Source organism: Nerophis lumbriciformis, linkage group LG09, assembly GCF_033978685.3.
Source record: "Nerophis lumbriciformis linkage group LG09, RoL_Nlum_v2.1, whole genome shotgun sequence".
Taxonomy (NCBI): Eukaryota; Metazoa; Chordata; class Actinopteri; order Syngnathiformes; family Syngnathidae; genus Nerophis; species Nerophis lumbriciformis.
The window spans coordinates 32,157,130-32,180,806 of record NC_084556.2 but is presented as its reverse complement, the minus strand read 5'-3'; the positions used below and the strand labels follow the sequence as shown (position 1 = coordinate 32,180,806).

General features: G+C 39.3%; 1 protein-coding gene across 2 annotated transcripts in view; it reads left to right on the top strand.

Annotated features, from left to right (window-relative positions):
- Positions 1-13,181: 13,181 nt before the first annotated feature.
- The window catches only part of LOC133608103 (flotillin-2a), a 49,000-nt gene continuing 38,504 nt past the window's right edge, over positions 13,182-23,677 (top strand). Inside the window, exon 1 of one of the 2 annotated variants that reach the window (XM_061963304.2) lies at positions 13,182-13,373. In XM_061963304.2, coding sequence (XP_061819288.1) covers positions 13,325-13,373 — 49 coding nt within the window. In that variant the 5' untranslated portion in view covers positions 13,182-13,324. The remainder of the gene's footprint in view (positions 13,374-23,677) is intronic. The other variant, XM_061963303.2, reaches the window with a different exon arrangement.

Below are 23,677 nucleotides of genomic sequence, written 5' to 3'. Positions count from 1 at the left end.
ATCTGGCACAGAACAAAGCGAGGAGTGGGCTTATAAGACACATGAGGGTAGTAGGGAACAGGTGGAAACAATCAGGGAACAGTGATGACGTCAGACTGATGACACAAAAGGAAGGGCAAGTGACCTGAAATGAGAGGAGAGTTACTTTTCAAACTAAAACATGCAAATCACAAGACAGAAAAAACCAAGACAAGACATCCCTCACCGCGGTGTGACAGTTTTCCCTTAATGTATATACACAGTAAATTGAAAATGCCTTTAATATTGAAGATGACATTACGACTACAAACAAATAAAATACACAACTACATTTTAATAAATAGACATGGGATTTAAGCACACCTGGTGATGTGCATGTGTGTCTGCATTGGATTTAAGCATATCTGGTGGTGTGTATTTGTGTAATGAGGATAAACGCCTATGAAGTGTAGAATTGTTTTTCTTGCAAAGAATCTTTCAAAAACGAGCTTTAACTAGATAGTCGAACATTGACTTGTTTTCTTTTATTGGGCTGGCCCGTCGCAACATGGTAGGCAAACTAGGCAGTTGCTCCCAGCTGAAAGGGGGCCCCCTGACAACAACTAGTCGTGTATTCACATTTACAGTAACGATAACTTTGGGATTTTATCACCGCAAAATACACTGGCAATATCAGAATAATGACATTGAATGAATAAAGACTCTCAAAAATCCTCTTTGAAGGGCCTTTCCAGCACCTAAAGTCTGTAATATGCATAATGACACAGACAATGAGGAATGAATTAATGACAATGACACGATAGCACATGAGGGGGCCCCTCCCAGCAGCCAATACCACTCTTGGAAGAATGTTCACGGCCACTCATCATGACATAATCTGAACTTTTGATGACTGCGCGACGAAACATGATTCAAAAATGAAACACACTTACCCTTCAGGAAGCCAGAAGTGGGAGAAGAACAAGAATAAGAACTATCAAAAGACAGGTAACAGGGCTACTTTGTGGCTCTATGCCCACTTTGACACTGAAACTACTGCATGCAGGCAACCTAGTTTAATCCAACGCAGTAAATATCCACTATGCACCAAAACAGACGTGCTTAATGCTTTTAAATGTGTACACAATGAAAGAATAAGCTAATATTTATTTTAAAGCAATTACAAATAAATACATAATTATAAACTAGCTATGCTCAAATTCCTATGCACCCCCCCCCCCCCCCCCTCCCTTCAATTTTTTTTTTTTGTCTTTGACACCAGTGATGATGAAAGTGCAGTGTAATTCTCTTACCTGACTGTATGAGTGCCCTTTTTAACCTATTACAGTAAATGTTACATACATACAAACATATTTCACCTGTTGTTACTTCCGGACATTGCATATTTTCATATGTGAGGCGTGTGTTAACATCTACGTAACAAGTTCTCAACTTTTGCACTCTATGCATGCAAAACGTGCTTGATGAATTCATTTCTATTTTTCCAACAGTGCCATCAACTTCCCCTCATGTTTCTGAGGAGGACAAAGATGAAGAAACCATGACCGAGTGTGCATGCACTTCATCAAGGCAGCTTCAGGGGACGGCGTGGCGCAGTGGAAGAATGGCCGTGCGCGACCCGAGGGTCCCTGGTTCAATCCCCACCTAGTACCAACCTCGTCATGTCCGTTGTGTCCTGAGCAAGACACTTCACCCTTGCTCCTGATGGGTGCTGGTTAGCGCCTTGCATGGCAGCTCCCTCCATCAGTGTGTGAATGTGTGTGTGAATGGGTAAATGTGGACGTAGTGTCAAAGCGCTTTGAGTACCTTGAAGGTAGAAAAGCGCTATACAAGTACAACCCATTTATCATTTATTTATCATTTATTTCAGTCCACACAACTTACAAGTGCTGATGCAACAGAGGCTTGGAAGTATGTTCAAATATAAACATTGTTTACATTTTTCGTTTGCCTATTTTTATTTATTTTATCAACTATTTAAGAAACCATTGTTTTTTCAGAGTAAATTGTAAATACGTTATATTTTATGAATGATATTTGCATATTTAATATTATATTTTGTCAACATATTTTTATTTATTCAAATTAGGTTAATTTCCTGTTTTGTATTAATGTTGATTACACATTTGATTGAATGTATACATATTGATATACATATGTTATCATTTGTACATAAACAATCCTGTTTTAATATAATGGAGGATATAGCAACTGCAACTGATAATAAGAAATACACTATATGGGTGTTTATCGATCTTAAAAAAGCATTTGACACTATAGATCAGGGGTCACCAACGCGGTGCCCGCGGGCACCAGGTAGCCCGTAAGGACCAGATGAGTAGCCCGCTGGCCTGTTCTAAAAATAGCTCTAATAGCAGCACTTATCAGTGAGCTGCCTCTATTTTTTAAATTTTATTTATTTACTAGCAAGCTGGTCTCGCTTTGCTCGACATTTTTAATTCTAAGAGAGACGAAACTCAAATAACATTTGAAAATCCAAGAAAATATTTTAAAGACTTGGTCTTGACTTGTTTAAATAAATTCATTTATTTGATTACTTTGCTTCTTATTGTCATGTCTGTGTAATCATGTTTTGTCTTAGTCATGTTTTGTTTAGTTTCTGGCTTTTTCACTCCCTTGTCTTGTCACCATAGTTACCCATTAGTTTCACCTGTCATGTCACGCACCTGTTTTGAGTCACGCACCTGTTGTTAATCATGTCTGTGTTATTTAAGCTTTTCATTTTCTGTTGTTCGTCCTGGAGTCATAGCCTTTCTCACCCTGCTATCCTCGCGTTTCAAGCCCTGTTCACGATCCCATGCCACAGTAAGTTTGTTTATTAAGCCACAGTTAGTATTTTGTTTAATTGTTCATAGTTTCTGCCGATGTGCAAGTTTTGTGTTTTATAGTCTAGTTTTGTACCTCCGCCCCTGTGCGCGCTTTTTGTTTGATCCTTTCTTTGTAATTATAGTGTTAAATAAATCATGTACCCACCTTCAAGCCATGTCCGATCCAAATTCTCTTGCATCTTGGGAAAACAAAAACTCCACAGTCCAAGTCACAGAGGTGGGACCAAGTCATTGTTTTGCAAGTCACAAGTAAGTCTCAAGTCTTTGCCCTCAAGTCCGAGTCAAGTCCCGAGTCAAGACAGGCAAGCCCCGAGTCAAGTCCAAAGTCAAGACTGGAAAGTCTCAAGTCAAGTCCTAAGTCCTGCATTTTGAGTTTCGAGTCCTTTCAAGTCCTTTTAACCACAGACTAATATATTAACACAGATTGTGTATGCTTTTCAAATGCTGTATTTATTTATTAAAACAAGTGCATTTTAAATTGCAGGAAAGAAAATTGTGCTGACATTGCACTTTATAATAGCACTATTAACCAGTCATTTTAAACATTAACTCATTCCTTTACAGAACAAACACATTGAAAAATAAAGTGCAAATGTACTTATTTGTACAAAAGTGTTAACATTGAAAAAACATGACATATACGTGAACATAACAAAAAAGTTGTACTTTTTATATGTCAGGGCCCTATGCTGCATTGCATTTGCAAAAGACCAAATTAGCCAAGAGTCTGTCAGTCATTTGTGCACGATGGGGACGTAGTATGATGCCACCATGGCTGAAAACTCGCTCCACTGGAGCACTGGAGGCAGGCACTGCCAAGACTCTCATGGCCACTCGGAACAGTGAAGGAAGAGTCTTCATGTTCAATGCCCAGAACAAAAGGGGGAGAGAGTTTTTTTGGGTTGGTGCACTACTTGTAAGTGTATCTTGTGTTTTTTATGTTGATTTAATTTAAAAAAAAATAAAAATATATATATATATATATATATTTCTTGTGCGGCCCGATACCAATCGATCCACGGACCAGTACCGGGCCGCGGCCCGGTGGTTGGGGACCACTGAGGTAAACAACCAACAGTATGTCAGAAAGCTAGCTAAAACGGTACACATATTCATAATATAGTATACATTTTAACTGACCTTTATTTTACTATTTTTGTCTTTTTTTTAGGTGGCTAAAATACGCGGTGCTGCTGACCGCCGTCTAACGTTACGTGTGATATATTGACTAACGTAACCCTGCTTAAAAAAAATCACTGAACAAAAAGTATGAATAAGGTAGTGAACTGCAACAGATTCCCGTGTTTGCAATAACGTTATAACGTTAGCAGTGAGTTTACAGCCTCACTGATTTAACTACACAGCAAATAAAAGTCACGTTACTTAGCCAAGAAACGTTATCTTACATTCAAAACTTACCGTTCTTTGTGCAACTTCAAATGCCAGACGAAGTTGGAAGTTGTTGCCTCTCCATCAGTAATTTTCGAACCGCATGTGTTGCATACTGCAAACTGTTTTGTGTTGACCACCTCGTAATTTTTATACCCAAACGAAATTATTTTAGGCATCATTTTTTGTTCACTGGCGTGTGGTTTGGACATGTCTTCTTCGTTGGTTGTCCTGCAATTTGATTGGATGAATGCTGTGTGATGAAAACAAAGTAGATCTAATTTGATTGGCTGTTGTACTGACAGCACACCAGCTGACACACGCAACGCTGATAGACAAGTACACAATGAAAAATACGGAGCGCTCCCGAATAACTTTTTCATCTTTGGGTTTTGGGGAAAGTAGCAAGTCATGTCAAGTCATGTCAATTCAAAAGGCTCAAGTCCAAGTGAAGTCACAAGTCATTGATGTTAAAGTCTAAGTCGAGTTGCAAGTCTTTTTACATTTTGTCAAGTCGAGTCTAAAGTCATCAAATTCATGACTCGAGTCTGACTCGAGTCCAAGTCATGTGACTCGAGTCCACACCTCTGCCAAGTCATGACATTATGACTCCAGCTAATCGCTTTCCCGCAAAGAATTTGGTCGAAGAAGGAAGTTGGGAGTCGTTAGGAGCCATGGCGGAGCGAGACCTGACGTGGGGGCCAAATGGGAAGCGTATTCCTATTAGCTCCATTTGGTCCGAGGACGAGGCTGCGTCACCGCAATCCCGGAAGCGCCGCTCCAGACCGAGGACGTCAGGGAAGGCGAGCAGACCGCACGCAGCGCTCCCGCAGGCTCCTCCCACTCCGGGCGGAAGCAGGCTGCTGCCAGCTCCGCAGCTCCAAAATGACGTCACAGACCAGGATTTTTTTTTCAACTCTTTTTCTTTTGATCACTCACCTCCAGCAAAAGACTCCAATCCCATGACCATGATTCAACACTACCAAAATATGATTTTGAACATTAGATCCTGTCAAGACAAGCCACCCAAATTTCATGCCCCGCCCCCCAGGACTCAAGTCACGCCCAAGTCACAAAAAAATCTTTTTTCACCCACAAAAACACAGGTACAAAAAAGACAATTTGGACAATTTAATGGGGAAGTTTCTGCCCTCCTCCGCCCACCCCTACAGAGAGTTCCAGACCGCAGGGAGCGCGTCTGGTATCCGCCCCTTGAGGGGGGGGCTGGGGTCGGGGGCTGTGTTGGTGGGGTGGCTCGGCATCACCATGCCAAGCCACAGCCTCCAGCACGGCCGCCACCACCAGTCTTCCGACCCGTCAAGCCACAGCCTCCAGCACGACCGCCCTCACCAGTCTTCCGACCCGTCAAGCCACAGCCTCCAGCACGACCGCCCTCACCAGTCTTCCGACCTGCCAAGCCGCAACCCCCAGCTAGGCCACCTCCACCTGCTCCACGGCTAGTACCACGGCTAGCTGCTCCAAGGCTAGCACCACGGCTAGCTGCTCCAAGGCTAGCACCTGCCGCTGCTCCAAGGCTAGCACCTGCCGCTGCTCCAAGGCTAGCACCTGCCGCTGCTCCACGGCTAGCACCTGTCGCTGCACCTCGGCTAGCACCTGTCGCCGCACCAAGGCTAGCACCAGCTCCACCACGCCAAGTTCCACGGCAGACTCCAGTACCCGCACCACGCCTAGCCGCATCATGCCAAGCTCCGGTACCAGCTCCACGCTGCCAAGCACTGCCAAGCCAAGACCAAGACCCTCCACGCCAAGACCAAGACCCTCCACGCCAAGACCAAGACTCTCCACGCCAAGTCCAAGACCAAGACTCTCCACGCCAAGTCCAAGACCAAGACCCTCCACGCCAAGTCCAAGACCAAGAGCCTCCACGCCAAGTCCAAGACCAAGACCCTCCACGCCAAGTTCAAGACCAAGACCCTCCATGCCAAGACCAAGACCCTCCATGCCAAGACCAAGACCCTCCATGCCAAGACCAAGACCCACCATGCCAAGACCAAGACCCACACCAAGACCAAGACCAAGACAAAGACCCACACCAAGACCCAGACAAAGACCCACACCAAGACCAAGACAAAGACCCACACCAAGACCAAGACAAAGACCCACACCAAGACCAAGAAAAAGACCCACACCAAGACCAAGACAAAGACCCACACCAAGACCAAGACAAAGACCCACACCAAGACCAAGACCAAGACCCGCCATGCCAAGACCAAGACCCGCCATGCCAAGACCAAGACCCGCCATGCCAAGACCTAGACCAAGACCCGCCATGCCAAGACCAAGACCCACGCCGAGCTTCGCCGCCTGACGTGCCACGCCGAGCTTCCACGCTTGCAAAGATGACGACGCGCCTGTCTCCTCGTCGGCCACGGATATGGCCGCTACCTGGTCTCCCGCCACGCCAAGTGCGCCCACCTCCCAGTCGGCCACGGATGTGGCCTGTCCCGGGTCGCCCACCTCGCCTGCTGCAGCGGCGTTCCACTCGCCGCCGCCACATGACTATGCCTCGATGGATTCGGGGCCACTTGGGCTGGCGACCCACCGCCATGTCCCCCTCCCGCCCTCCCATGACTCTTGTTAAGTTTTTTCTTGGACATCTGGGATCTGTCCGTAAGGGGGGAGTTCTGTCATGTCTGTGTAATCATGTTTTGTCTTAGTCATGTTTTGTTTAGTTTCTGGCTTTTTCACTCCCTTGTCTTGTCACCATAGTTACCCATTAGTTTCACCTGTCATGTCACGCACCTTTTTTGAGTCACGCACCTGTTGTTAATCATGTCTGTGTTATTTAAGCTTTTCATTTTCTGTTGTTCGTCCTGGAGTCATAGCCTTTCTCACCCTGCTCACCTTGTGTTTCAAGCCCTGTTCACGATCCCATGCCACAGTAAGTTTGTTTATTAAGCCACAGTTAGTATTTTGTTTAATTGTTCATAGTTTCTGCCGATGTGCAAGTTTTGTGTTTTATAGTCTAGTTTTGTACCTCCGCCCCTGTGCGCGCTTTTTGTTTGATCCTTTCTTTGTAATTATAGTGTTAAATAAATCATGTACCCACCTTCAAGCCATGTCCGATCCAAATTCTCTTGCGTCTTGGGAAAACAAAAACTCCACAGTCCAAGTCATGACACTTATAACTTTCAGAAAGACAATTTTAAAGAAAAAATACAACCTTTAAAATGATTTTAGGATTTTTAAACACATACCGGTATACCTTTTTACCTTTTAAATTCCTTCCTCTTCTTTCCTGACAATTTAAATCAATGTTCAAGTAAAAAAAATTTTTTTATTGTAAAGAATAATAAATACATTTTAATTTAATTCTTCATTTTAGCTTCTGTTTTTTCGACGAAGAATATTCGTGAAATATTTCTTCAAACTTATTATGATTAAAATTCAAAAAAAAAAAATTCTGACAAATCTAGAAAATCTGTAAAATCTGAGGCTTTTGACAAAGTTGCAGAAAAGTACTCTCAGGTCATAAACAGAGTTGGGCAAGAGTTTGAGAACAGGTTTTGTGACCTGGATCAGCTTGAGCCATGTGTGTCGTTCATTTCTAATCCTTTCATGAACGTGGACATATCATGCATTGCTGAGCAGTTAAGTGCAACATTCAGCCTGGATGCTGAACAGGTGGAGATTGAAATTGTAACACTGCAAAATGACCTCCACCTCAAAGCCCACCAGGCTGCACCAAACTTTTGGTGCCTTGTTGACACAGAAAAGTACAGTGGTGTATGCGCAGCAGCTATGAAGGTTGCAGGCCTGTTTGGTTCACCTTATCTTTGTGAATCAGCCTTTTTTGACATGAACTTCATCAAGAACAAACACAGAACACGCCTCACTGATGCACATCTGCAAGACTCACTCAGAGTTGCAGTGTCAAGTTATGAACCAGAATACAACACACTAGTTAACAGCATGCAATGCCAGGCTTCCCACTAACTGACAAAGAAACAGATAACAGATTTGGTGTCCAGTTCAAAGTGTGACATGATTTATTTAAAATTTTGAGAGTTGACTTTTGTATTTTACATGAGTTATTATTTGTACAAACATGATGCAAAGTAATTCATGATTTGTTAAAAAAATGTTAGTGGCTAGCTAGTTAAAATGGGATATTGTGATTTCACAAGACTGTCTTAGAAGTGATCATTTGAAAATGTTCAATTTGAAAAATGTGCACTTAGAGAAAATATAAAAATAAAGTGTTGCATATTGATATTTATCTGTTTCTATATATATTTATTGTGAGAAATCATTAAGATGATCAGTGTTTCCACAAAGATAAATATCATTAATTATTAATAATAACATAGAGTTAAAGGTAAATTGAGCAAATTGGCTATTTCTGGCAATTTATTTAAGTGTGTATCAAACTGGTAGCCCTTCGCATTAATCAGTACCCAAGAAGTAGCTCTTGGTTTCAAAAAGGTTGGTGACCTCTGCTATAGATCATTCTATATTATTGTCCAAGTTGCATTCATTTGGTGTGAGAGGAGTAGTTTTAGACTGGCTAAGAAGTTATTTAGATAATAGACAAGAGTATGTGGATTTTGTGGGTAATACATCTGAACAAATGAGGATTGAATGTGGAATTCCACAAGGTTCGGTTTTGGGACCAAAATTTTTTATTTTGTATATTAATGATATATGTGAGGTACCAAAGTTATTGAAATGTGTATTACTTGCGGACGACACCAACTTTTATAGTTCGGGGCATGACTTAAAAGCGTTATTAAACATTATTGAACAGGAAATGATTAAACTTATGAGATGGTTTGATGTCAATAAATTATCGTTAAATGTGAAAAAAACTAAGTTTATGATTTTTTGTAAAAGGAAAAGGGAGGAAACGATCAAACTGTCAATAGATGGAATTGATATTGAAAGGGTTTGTGAACATAGATTTTTAGGAGTGCTACTGGATGACGGTCTGACATGGAAATCTCATATTGCACATGTACGGAAAAAGATGTCTAAGAGTATTTTTATGTTAAACAAGGTCAAATATGTGTTAGATTACAGGGCAATGCGTATATTGTATTGTGCACTTATATTGCCATATATCAGCTACTGTGTGGAAGTGTGGGGAACACATATACGAGTAACATAAAGGCATTGTATCAACTACAGAAAAGAGCTATAAGGATTATTCATAAAGTATATTACTTAGAACACACTAACATATTATTTATTAATTCTGGTTTATTGAAAATACAGGAGCTAGTAAAGTTACAGACATTATGTGTTATGTTTAAGGCTAAAAGTAAAACATTACCAGCAAATTTACAAAGAATGTTTGTCATCACTTCTGAGAATGAAGAGCATAGAAGAAAAGGTCATTTCAAACATCAGTATTCAAGGACAACTTTAAAACAAATGTGTATATCAGTGGTGGGGGTTAAACTATGGAATTATCTTTGCAATGAGATAAAAGACTGTAAAAATATATTCCAATTGAAAAAAATATATAAAGACAGAACAATAAGATCATATGGACATCCATAAGTGTTTACCTTTTGCTTATTATTTATTAATTTACTTGTTTTTTTGTCTGTTTTTGTATTTGTTTTGTATCATCCCATGAGGTGTATATTACTTTTTTTGTTTGGTTTGTACTTCATGAAGTTTTGCACTTGTTGTGTTTTTTTTGTTTGTTTTCATTATATTTGGTTTTATTTGTTTGGTTTGTATGATATCCATTGAATAAGACTATGTATTATGTTGAAGGGGGCAGGACAATATAAGATTTTTCTTCATCCTGCTCCTTCTCAGGCATTGGTGTGTAAATGTGTGTTTAGTTTCTGAGGTTTAATTGTATATTGATCAAAGATGCACATCAATGAAGGAGATAAATAAAAAAAAATGAAAATGAAAAATTATATGAAAAGAGCAGTTATGATTTTGATTTAAAGAGTAAACAACTACAACTAAGGTTTTGGGCATTGTTTTCTCTAAACACATACATTTGTCTCAATATGGCCAAGGACACGCATTATTCTGGGTTTCCTGGATGTTGCCATCACTAAAGGAAAAATCTAATCTGCGGGAGAAAATCCCGAAGTCATTTTTAATTAGGTTTCTTTTTTTTTTGAGTGGTCAGCTTGAAGCGTCCCTCTGTCTCTGACTCCCTCGTCATCATGTGACATCAGTGCGTGTCTGATATGATTTTGCTTCCTGATTTGATGACCCACCTTATCTTGCCTCTGATTGGCCAGTCTGTAATGTTTCACCCTAACCTTAGCCAATTGTGACTCATCATACGAACACCAATCAATCCCCATGGATTTTCTCCGTAAATATAGATGTTCTTATTTATCCAGGTCATTGTATTTTCTCCGTATATTTTTTTTGCCTGGATTCGCAGTCCTTTTTTATGCAACCTACCTCAAGCTACATGAGTCTAAAAATACCTAAGCTACAGGAATCGCTACTCGTTCAAAAAGAAGTGAAGCTACCGCCAAGCTACTGGGAAATGTAGTTAATCTATGTATTTTAGCTACATGTAGCTTGCTACTTCCCATCCCTAATTATTTACTGCTGAGTCTTTGATTTTTCGTTGTGTTTTACTTTTGTAGCTGTATGTAGAAATGGTGTTGCTGAAGTGGTAGCTGGTTGCATCAGAGCTCTGAGATATTTTAATGTATTTTATGTCCTTTGTGTTCTTTAATGTTCCCTCTTGTTTTCATTTGTTTTTTAACATTGTCATTACGTGGACTATGGGATGTTTGTTTTCCCGAGATGCAAGTAAAGTTGGAGTGGACATGGCGTGAAGGTAAATACATAATTTATTTTTACACTAACAAAAGAAACAAAAGGCGCGCACAAGGCGGAAGTACAAACTTGGCTAAGAAAACAGCATTAGCACTTTGGCAAAAAAACTATGAACATGAAATAAATAACACTTACTGTGACGTGAAAAAGCATGAAAACTATGGCATGGTATACAAGCATGAATGACCAGAGTAACAGAGTCAACTGAGTTAATGTCGCCCGGCCGACCAACAGAAAATGACAAGCTTAAATAACATAGACATGATTAACAACAGGTGCGTGAGTGAAAACGTGAAGCAGGCGGAACTAATGGGTTGCTATGGTGACCAAACAGGAACTAAAAAGAGTCCAAAAACCAAAACAGCACATGGCCAAACAAAACATGATCACAGACATGACAAACGTATGGATGGACATTTTTGAATCTGTGCTGAAATCACATAATTTCCCCGTTAAAATAAATAAACTAAAAAAATAAATACATCTATCCTACTCTATCCAATTTAAAAGACAGATGGCATATTTTTTGTACAATTTAAGTCAACTATTATAACTTTAACACGTCACATAAACAGGTGAACTAAAAAAAAAGGTTGACAGTAAATAATAGTACAATAATAGTTGCCAAATATGTGCACATCAGCGACGTGCTGTCAGGGGAGGCAAGTGAGGCAGTGCCTCACCTTGCCACCAGGGGGGTAAAAGGCTTAACCATGAGATGTTCAAAAACGAAGTAATAAAATAAAATAAGTTTGAAAATGTCTCTTTTGGTCTTTGCTTTCTATGTGATTTTGGTGTGGTTCCTGTATATTTTGATAATTTTCATGGTCACATTTGCGGAAATTCCGTGTTTCCTGATGAAAATAACGAGGCAGAGGAGAAGTGAGGCACAGACAGGTGGTGCCTCCATGGCTACACACAAAGTGTATTGAGCATGTGCGTGCGAGGGACCAGTGCTTGTTGCCGCGGGGAAAAGGCAGGCCATGAGGCAACAAGTACCTCTGCCTCACAGTAGGGGGCAATATATTGTCAACTTGCAGTTCAATGCCTCAGCAGTACTCTGACTCGCCACACTGGGAGAAGTTGGGACGCTCAAGCAAGCAGACACATGTCTCTCCAGCGGAAGCCAGCGTTATTTTTCTTTTTCTTTTTTAAACTGCATATATAACAAACATGGCATTTTTATTAAATTAAGCTATCGTTTGTGGGTGTTTTTTATCAGATGCAAAAAATATTGTTTTATTGCTTGGAATGAAATTGAATTAAATGAATGTGTCTGCCAATATGTAGGGCTATATACTGTATCCAAGAATAAATACTTCTCTAAACTGGACTTTAAGACAAAATGAATGTGATCATACAAAGTACGTTTTCATGGAGGATAGCTATTGCTGCTTCAGGTACAAATACAGAAAGGTAAGATACACTCACAATACTTGATTTATTTTGTTAAAAGCAAATGGGACCAAAAAGTATTAAATAACAACTTTATCAAATACCTTGTGGACCCATTTATCATATCATAATATCATTATGATAACGTTTTTATGAAAGTGAATAACTCCCTTCTTTTTCCTGTTACTCTAATGTGCAACCTAAATCTTTGTGTCCTGAGCAAGACACTTCACCCTTGCTCCTGATGGGTGCTGGTAGCGCCTTGCATGGCAGCTCCCTCCATCAGTGTGTGAATGTGTGTGTGAATGGGTAAATGTGGAAGTAGTGTCAAAGCGCTTTGAGTACCTTGAAGGTAGAAAAGCGCTATACAAGTACAACCCATTATCATTATCATTACAATGATTAGAGCGGCACATATGAATTTAATTTAATTTTTAAAAAAGTATCAATGCCTCGCCTGGTGTTTAGTTCACCGCACTACACATCAAATGTTCATTAAAAAAACAACATTTACTTGTGTTTAATATTCCAGTTTTTGTGGTTTAATAAAAGTGTGGATTGATGAAAAGTGGTATCTACCACACCCATTTTAATATTATATCATATGCTGTTTGGGAAATTTGCCAAAAGGGAGCAGTGGTCGATAAATGTGTTTAAAAACGTCAAGTTGTAGTAAAACAAAATAAATAGTAGGAAGGAAATAAAAGCTCAAACAATCTGCTTTAAACATATATTTTTATTTTGAAAGTCATAAGCGGAAACGCTGATCGACCATCCTCCGTGGGAAGGGAAAATCGATACGGGTGTGACTGAAAGCTGCTGCATGGCTGTTGTGAAGAAATACTAGCCAGTCGTTGGTGGGGAAAGGGGCTAACGCAATAGCGTCGTGTTTATCGTCTAGTTTTTAATATTCTTTTTTTAAAATGGGAAACTGCCACACCGTTGGACCTAACGAAGCCCTGGTGGTTTCAGGTAAACACACGAAACTTGCATTTGGGTGTTGTTTTTCTTCCGAAGCTCGGCGGCCTCTTTCTGGCTGAAGGATCTCCATGAAGAGATTCAAGGCAGGCCTTGGGGGGCGTTCTCCTTTTCTTCACTCGATAATTTACTCCTTATTTCCTCCCAAAACTACTTTACTAATACACCTAACACATCTACATTGAATATATGTTGCTGCTTTTAACTAGCTGGCGTACAAAATATACCGCTAGGTCAATATTCGGTTTACAATAGTAGCTCTAATGGCAATAATATTGCATATTGTGTTTGCGTTGTATTCTACTGCATATGTTATTTATTTCAGATTGGCCTATTCCTTGTTTAAATTTTTTTATTTTCATTAAATATTTCTATAAGGCATGAAGGTTGTAAGAAGGCTGATTGTGGCACAACATGGCTACTCCTTGCAGAAGCTGAATAAATTAGATTACATGGGAGAGGCCCATAAAGTCATCCTGTTTGCCAGTGCAACAACAGTAGAATTGTGGCTATCAGCTGATGCTAGACATGTTCAGAAAGCCAGGACTTCTCCCTTCACTATTATTCTTATTTTGTATATTCCGTAGAACCAACCTCATTTGATTGTGGTCTATTTAATTTGTCAGAGTCACAGGAGTGCTCTGCTGTTTTTAAGTTGAATAGACCTGTTTTCAAACAACAAACAAGGCAGAATTTAGTCATTCCATACACGGACAACTTTTAAAATTATAACCCGTCGTCAAATATTTTCGAACTGCAGTTGTCATTGATATGCTGTGTGTATCATCTTATGTCAAACCCAATCACACATATGAATAAAAAATATAAATAATTGCTGCAGGTTCAAACTTTTGCTTGTGTTAACTGTTTTTTTATGAGACGTGAATGCTGAATTGCAAATGTTTGGGAAATTTTGATTTTTTTTTTAAAGTGAATGTTAATTACTAGTAACAGTTAACTGTTGGTGTAAGCGAGGCTAATGAGTCGTCCTTAGAAAAGCAGGATTTTATTGTTGCTCGTTAAAGGGGAACTGCACTTTGTTTTAAAATTTTGCTTAACTTTCACAATCAGGAAAGACGGATGGATTTTTTTTCATGCATTGTAAATATTAAATAAACATAAATAACAGTTCGCTTACAGCAGAGCCATTGGGAGGTCCTCTATTTCGCCCATAAAGTCCAATAAATAACCATTCAAAAACCGCCAACAATACTCCATTTACATTTCGCGACTTGACTATTAACCAATTATTAGTAATATTGTTATTATAAGCGCTAACACAGACAAACTATTTATAGCGACGATGTGATCACTACTATCTGTCGCTATGTTTACATCATCGAGGAGTCTGATGCTTTCTGGTATTCTTTGCTCCCTGGAAGTTTATTGTCGGCAATAAATCATGCATGTCACCTGGACAGAAGAAGTCTGAGGAGGTAATTTCGACAAGTTGGTACACTTTGACAGCCATTTAGGGCCCGGAAATGGCGAGAAAGACACGAAAAGACGTTTCCCCCTATAGTTTATAAGGGCTTTATAGACGTAATTACGCAGCTCCCATAGGCTCCATTGTAAGCAAACTTTTGATCGCAAATATTTAATATATAGAATGCAAAAAAACAACATCCATTGTCATGTCTCTCATGATTGTGAACAATAAGCAAAATTCCAAAAGGAGTGCTGTTCCCTTTTAAGTTGAATTTTTTTTTTAAATGGTCATTTAGAAATTAGACCACGTGTTAGTGTATTGGACTGTAGTTAAAGTTAAAGTACCAATGATTGTCACACACACTAGGTGTGGTGAAATTATTCTCTGCATTTGACCCATCACCCTTGATCACCCCCTGGGAAGTGAGGGGAGCAGTGGGCAGCAGCGGTGGCTGCGCCCGGGAATCATTTTTGGTGATTTAGCTTATTGAATGTTTCAGTAATGGAATAATCTATCAATCAGTTTGTTCGATTGATCGAAACTTTATAACCTCAATGCATATTTTAGGGAAAATAGTAAAAACAATTTTCCGCTTTCCATAACAATCTTCCTTTTTTTAATAAATGCACACATCAACATTAAACATTAAAATTGTACTTTTAACATGTGTGCATTAATATTTTTCTGCGCTCTATTGCAGCAGCCATACGGAAACTATGTGCCGGTATTTAAAGCTCTAACCACCATGCGGTCCGTAATTTATACATTTTTATTAGTTACACTCAATGTGACTTTGTGTCCTATATTGGGATTCACAGCTAACTAAACTCTCTGTTACGCCACTTCCTCCAGGGAACAGGCTCATGTTGTGTTGTACCAGGAATTTAATGCAACAAAGTGTGAAACTGTAATTAGAAAGAATACAAAGCCAATTGTACAAAAGTGTACACCGCCTTCTGCCCGAATGCAGCTGAAATAGGCTCCAGCATCCCCCGAAAGGGACAAGCGGTAGAAAATGAATGGATGGACAAAGCCAATTAGTTGCCAATCAAAATTTGTGGCAGAGCAGAGCTATGTATGACATACACTCATGCGCTCTAATTCAAATTTGACAATCTCGTTTCATACTTTAAATTACATGTACTTGAAATATTGAAATTGTCACAATAATCACAATTAGAGAACACATCTAAAACATAAGAGACACTTCCTCACAGTTGAAGCTGCATTGCCGCTAAATGAAAAAGATATCCAGGCACTTGTTTTATTTTTCAGATGAGACTGGAGGTGTGTGTAGTGACCTGTGTTGGTTGATACAACCTATAACAGAGCATTTTCGTTCTTCTGGTCATACCTTGGGCATGTTGTCGTGCGAACTACAAAAGCTTGTACATAAAATAAAAATGGCGGATTTGCGCAAAGATCCTCGGGTAAATTTCTGCCATATATGGATAATCCGCTGACGTCACCGGTGGGAAAAACGTCACATATTGTTCAAATTCCAAATGGTTTGTTTGGGGGGAAGTAGGAAGGAAGGCAAGATGATTTTATAAATATCTTTGCAATGCCTCCACGGTTTGATTTCAAATTTTCGGGACTTCTGCAGATCCCAAATACACGTAAGCAGTTACAAATAAGTAAGAAAAGTTGGTTTTGCATTTTAGGGCCCTTTTAAAAAACAGCATACTCCAATCTAAACTTATATAAACACATTGCTGTCTGAGCAACTATGATATTACACATTGAACGAACATTATGTGCTCTCTTAGACCAGTGTTTTTCAACCTTTTTTGAGCCAAGGCACATTTTTTGCGTTGAAAAACAGAAATCATTAAAAAACTAAACTCATTTGACAGTAAAAAGTCGTCGCAATTGTTGCATATGACTTTAAACCATAACCAACCATGCATCACAATAGCTCTTGTCTCAAAGTAGGTGTATTGTCACAACCTGTCACATCACACCGTGACTTATTTAGAGTTTTTTGCTGTTTTCCTGTGTGTTTTAGTTCTTGTCTTGTGCTCCTATTTTGGTGGCTTTTTCTCTTTTTTTGGTATTTTCCTGTAGTAGTTTCATGTCTTCTTTTGAGCGTTATTTCCCGCATCTACTTTGTTTTAGTAATCAAGAATATTTCAGTTGTTTTTATCCTTCTTTGTGTGGACATTGTTGATTGTCATGTCATGTTCGGATGTACATTGTGGACGCCGTGTTTGCTCCACAGTACCGTATTTTCCGCACTATAAGCCGCCCCGGGTTATTAGCCGCACCTTCAATGAATGGCATATTTCAAAACTTTGTTCACCTATAAGCCGCCCCGGGTTATAAGCCGCGCCTACGCTGCGCTAAAGGGAATGTCAAAAAAACAGTCAGATAGGTCAGTCAAACTTTAATAATATATTACAAACCAGCGTTCTAACTCTGTTCACCCCCAAAATGTAATGTGCAAATGTGCAATCACAAAAATAGTAAAACTCAACGTTGCTCGAACGTTAATGTCACACAACACACAAAATAAACATTTAAAGCTCACTTTCTGAAATTATTCCTCATCCATAAATCCCTCGAATTCTTCTTCAGTGTCTGAATTAAAAAGTTGGGCGAATACGGCATCCAAAATGGCCGGCTCTGTCTCGTCGAAGTCATTAGAGTCAATGTTGCTGTTGTTGTGCAGCAGTTCCGTGAATCCTGCCTTCTGGAAAGCTCGGACCACAGTTGAGACCGATATATTCGCCCAGGCATTTACAATCCACTGGAAGATGTTGGCGTATGTCGTCCGGTGTTGTGCCGGAAAACGCACCCCTGCTTCCTCTACCTACGCACCATTTATGTTCACTTCTCTTGCTGCTGCTCTATTTCCGTGTTCTACTGCGTGACTTATTGCCTTGAGTTTGAATTCTGCGTTGTACGCGTGTCTCTTAATAGGAGCCATTTTGTGGTCTTTACAGATGTAAACACACAAATGAAATGAAACGTAATATCCGCGCGCTTCTTCTTCTATGGGGGCGGGTGGTTGCTTACAGTAGAAGAAGAAGCGCTTCCTCTTCTATGGGGGCGGGTGCTTACCTTGGCGGTTGCTTACCGTAGAAGAAGAAGCGCTTCCTCTTCTACGGGGAAAAAAGATGGCGGCTGTTTACCGTAGTTGCGAGACCTAAACTTTATGAAAATGAATCTTAATATTAATCCATATATAAAGCGCACCGGGTTATAAGTCGCACTGTCAGCTTTTGAGAAAATTTGTGGTTTTTAGGTGCGGCTAATAGTGCGGAAAATACGGTAAGTCTTTGCTGTCGTCCAGCATTCTGTTTTTGTTGACTTTGTAGCCAGTTCAATTTTAGTTTTGTTCTGCATAGCCTTCCCCAAATTTAAATGCCTTTTCTTAGGGGCACTCACCTTTTGTTTATTTTTGGTTTAAGCATTAGACACCTTTTTACCTGGACGCTGCCTCCCGTTGTTTCCGACATCTACAAAGCAATTAGCTACCGGCTGCCACTTACTGATTTGGATGAGTATTACACGGTTACTCTGCCAAGCTCTAGACAGCACCGACACTCAACAACAACACATAATTTGCATACTATAATTACTGGTTTGCAAAAAATATTTCTAACCCAAATAGGTGAAATTAGATCATCTCCCACGACACACCAGACTGGATCTCAGGGCACACTAGTGTGCCGCGGCACAGTGGTTGAAAAACACTGTCTTAGACATAAAATACTAAGATTAAAACACTATCAGTGAAGCATAAGAAACACAAAACATGCAAAGTCGTGAGTTTTCGAATGTAATTATGGTTGTACGGTATACCGGTACTTATAAAGTACCGCGGTGCTAATGAATTAAAAACAATACTATACTGCCTTTGAAAAATACAGATACTTTTTTCATCTGTATGCTATTGTGCAACGGTGAGGCACAGAGCCGAGGTACATGTTAAGTGTGTCAGCGCACACACAAACACACAGCGCACAAGCAGAAACCGTGAGGAGAAGAAAAATGGCATATAAAGGTCATTCTACTGGTTATTAAAGAGGGTGCGTGAAGCGCTGTATGGAGGTATTTGGGCTTCAAAACTATCGATCAAGGTGACACTTTGAACACGGAAGTGCCGCGCTGCAAGCAGTTCTTTCAGACATGCCTAGCCAAAAGTGGCAAGACAGTATTATCACCTGCGCTTCAAACCTAGGCAAACATTTAAATAACAATCATCCAGACCTGCACAATGAGTTTAAAGGTAATATAGTTAACTCAATCCCCTGCTGTGCACATCTTGATGCCAAATATTAGCACAGTCAAAACCGCGCCGCTTGGTGTAAACTAATGCAAGTGAAATGACTGAATTGTGTTACAAATTCTTACAATTTGTGTTTTATCCTTAACAATGTGTTTTTTATCTGCTACATGTCTTATTTGTTTAGTTTCAGCCATAGTATTGTTTTTAGTATTTACAAATAATTGTATTTGTCTTAAAGCACAGACCAAGAGTGGCAACTATAAATCATGAAGCATTCAATACAATGTCAATAAAGCTTTCTATTGTATTCTAACCTAATCTTAGATAATGGCATGCTATATTTAATATGTAAAATTATAAACTGTTCTTTGAGCGCAACAAGAAAACCCAGTGTGTTTAATGCTTTTAAATTTTTATTTCAATCTTCTAAAATTGTTGTGGTTTCAATCAAAATAATCGTGATTATTATTTTTGTCATAATCGTCCAGCCCTACAAAGGAGTCATTTTGTAAAATTTTGGTGCATTTATGGCAACGTGTTGTTGTAGGGCTGGGCGATATGGCCTTTTTTCAATATCTCGATATTTTTAGGCCATGTCACTAGGGATGATGTTCGAAATCGGTTCTCCCGGTTGTTCGATAAGAAAAGAACCGATTCCATGGACTCAAATCCCTTTTTGAGAACCGGCTCCCGTTATCGAGGCCACTATAGTAAAGAAAAAGAGTTGGTTCTTCATTCGAATCCCTGGGAACGAATCCCTTCCCACGTACAGGAAATGCCCTGTGGGACCTGCAATGTTATGCCCATTTGATTGTAGACTCTTACTGACACCTTGTGGCGATATGAAAATACTACGCGTCATTAGTTTGGGCACTTCCGGGTTGAGACGATTGAGAAGTAGACAAGTTGTGTTCGCTCTTACAAGCCTTAGAAAAGATAAGTCTGTAAGTAAACTGTTTAACTTGTTTATGTAACTCAATATTAAGGTGGAAAGTGGTTAAGTTTGATACTAAGATGTTTATTGAAAAATGATTTTTGTGCACTGTTTCAATGGATGTTTTGAGGACTTAAAATGGCTGCCAGTTGTATATTCCCACCATCGAAATAGTTTCAACACTCAGAAGTATTTGTTTGATGATAGTACTGTATATTTGTGTGAAGCTAATATTTATATATTGTGTATTACATTTCAGTATGTTAATTGAATCACATAGCTTATACATTTGTCATTGTGTGTATTTCAGTTTAAAAAAAAAAAATAACAGTCCAGTGCAAGACAAAAGTAAAGATAGGAAAAGACAAAGCAAGATCAACATCAATAAAGAGCCTAAATGGATTAATCTGCTTTGGGTTGTTTGTTAGCTGTCTGCCAAGCTGTATAACCTCAACACGTATAGTGAGGGCAGAACAGGCAATATGCAATTATTGCCAGGCTTCGCTCTCATGTAAGGGTGGAAGAATTTTTGATTGATGACTGTGGTGTTCTTAGTGTCATAGTGTGTGTAGTTAATATGTTCCAATAGCAGCAGAAGTGCACTTTTTGGAGAGCTGTATTATTTTCAGTTTTGTGCCAAAGGGACTGATTTTATTTAACACTATATTATTATTTATACACCTATAGTGATCACAGAGAGAGGTTGTTTTGGTGTTACTGTATATATTTGTTTTTCTGAAAAATCCCACTTAATATACTTTGGGTAACAACAGTCAATATTTTTTTTTTTTTTAGGGGGGTAACAGTCAATATTTATTTATTTATTTTATTTTATTTTTTTCTTATAAAATAATAGTGAGCTTTTGTTAAACCAAATATTGTGTTTTTTTTCCATACACAACAACCTATCTGGATTCGATAAGAGAACCGATAAGGAATCGGTTCGATAAGAGGATTCGATAATGGGCTCGAACTCGATAATTTCTTATCAAACATCATCCCTACATGTCACGATGCCTTAGCCTTGAATGAACACTTGATGCATATAATCACAGCAGTATGATGATTCTATGTGTCTACATTAAAACATTCTTGTTCATACTGCATTAATATATGCTCATTTTAAACTTTCATGCAAAGAGGGAAATCACAACTAAGTCAATTGACCAAAACTGTATTTATTAAACAGTTATTAAGCAGTGGCACAAACATTCATGTCATTTCAAAACAGAAAGTGCAAGATTATCAGAGACATTTTAAAACAAGCTATGAGTGCACTTTTGTGCATGATGTCACTAAGATGACATATCAAAACAACACTAAATTAAAGGCCTACTGAAATGCGATTTTCTTATTTAAACGGGGATAGCAGGTCCATTCTATGTGTCATACTTGATCATTTCGCGATATTGCCATATTTTTGCTGAAAGGATTTAGTAGAGAACATCAACGATAAAGTTCGCAACTTTTGGTCGCTGATAAAAAAGCCTTGCCTGTACCGGAAGTAGCAGACGAGTAGTGTGACGTCACAGGTTGTGGAGCTCCTCACATCTGCACATTGTTTACAATCATGGCCACCAGCAGCGAGAGCGATTCGGACCGAGAAAGCGACGATTTCCCCATTAATTTGAGCGAGGATGATAGATTCGTGGATGAGGAAAGTGAGAGTGAAGGACTAGAGTGCAGTGGGAGCGATTCAGATAGGGAAGATGCTGTGAGAGGCGGGTGGGACCTGATATTCAGCTGGGAATGACTAAAACAGTAAATAAACACTAGACATATACAGTATATACTCTATTAGCCACAACACAACCAGACTTATATTTAATATGCCACAAATTAATACCGCATAACAAACACCTCCCCCCCCCGGTCCATATAACCCGCCAATACAACTCAAACACCTGCACAACACACTCAATCCCACAGCCCAAAGTACCGTTCACCTCCCCAAAGTTCATACAGCACATATATTTCCCCAAAGTCCCCAAAATTACGTACGTGACATGCACATAGCGGCACGCACGTACGGGCAAGCGATCAAATGTTTGGAAGCGTACTCACGGTACCGTGTCTGCGTATCCAACTCAAAGTCCTCCTGGTAAGAGTCTCTGTTGTCCCAGTTCTCCACAGGCCAATGGTAAAGATTGACTGTAATCTTTCGGGAATGTAAACAATGAAACACCGGCCGTGTTTGTGTTGCTGAAGTTGGCCGCAATACACCGCTTCCCTCCTACAGCTTTCTTCTTTGCTGTCTCCATTGTTCATTGAACAAATTGCAAAAGATTCACCAACACAGATGTCCAGAATACTGTGGAATTTTGCGATGAAAACAGACGACTTAATAGCTGGCCACCATGCTGTCCCAAAATGTCCTCCACAATCCGTGACGTCACACGCTGACGTCATCATACCGAGACGTTTTCAGCAAGATATGTCGCGCGAAATTTAAAATTGCACTTTAGTAAACTAACCCGGCTGCATTGGCATGTGTTGCAATGTTAAGATTTCATCATTGATATATAAACTATCAGACTGCGTGGTCGGTAGTAGTGGGTTTCAGTAGGCCTTTAAAGTGCACTTTTTGTACAGAACGCCACTACAATAGTTTAAAACAAATAACAAAAAAGCCCAGTGTGTTTAATTCTTTAAATTTTTATTTTAATCTTCCAAAATTGTTCTTTGAGTGCAATCAGAAACATACGTTTAAAATATCGTAAGATTTTCTGTTAAAATTAAGGCATTTTTTTTGGTCTCCTTTATTTAGAAAAGTATCAAAAAAGTACATTTTGGTACCGGTACCAGAACATTGATATAGTGTGTAAATTTATTTTAGTTATTTAAAAAAGTACTTGGTCAAATGATTTAACAGTGTGTATATTTATTTTAGTTATTTACAAAAAAAATACTGTGTGTATAAGTACTTTTTGAGCACATTCAACAATGCCACAATAATAATGATAACCGTGATGATTTTGGTCACGAGAACCATGATATGAAATTATTATACTGTTACATTCCTAGTGTGCACAATGCTGGGCCATACAAAAGTCACCACGTAAACTGCATTGCACAATCATTTTTTCACTAAGACGCTCCAAAATTAAATTAAATGCTGATTCGTTTAAGTGCAATTTGGATTCTATTAAAGCATAATTATGCTAGCCCAATGTTAAATCACAAAGCACACATTGCACACTAAATCAGATTCATTGTTGTTGCAGTGCACATTGAACCTTCAATAATCTCTGATCTTTGCTTTTGTTTGTAAATCACATAACAAAACTGCATCTGCTCTGGGGATTTTCCATGGTGAAGACAGTGCTAACCACACAAAGGAACAGAGAAAAGTGGGCATAAGCTGTATATCGTGGGACCAAACTTGACTGGCTCTGCTGTGTGGAGATATACTTATCAACTTTGGAATTTCCTTTTTTGACATGCTGTAAAAATCTCCATGGTTGATATTTCAGGTTTATTTGTTGGTTACAAGTCGAGAATTGTCCTGTCATGTCAAAGCTGATTACAGGATTTTAAGTGTGTATATTGGTATTAGTTTACTCAAACAACCCCCTCTCCGCCTTTGGTAGTATGCAGTCAGGAATGTCAGTTATGCCAGTGGTGGAAAGACTGGAGCATTAATAGTCTGTAGCTCATCGGATTGCTAAAGACTCTTGTTGGCATTGACAAAATTTGGTTAA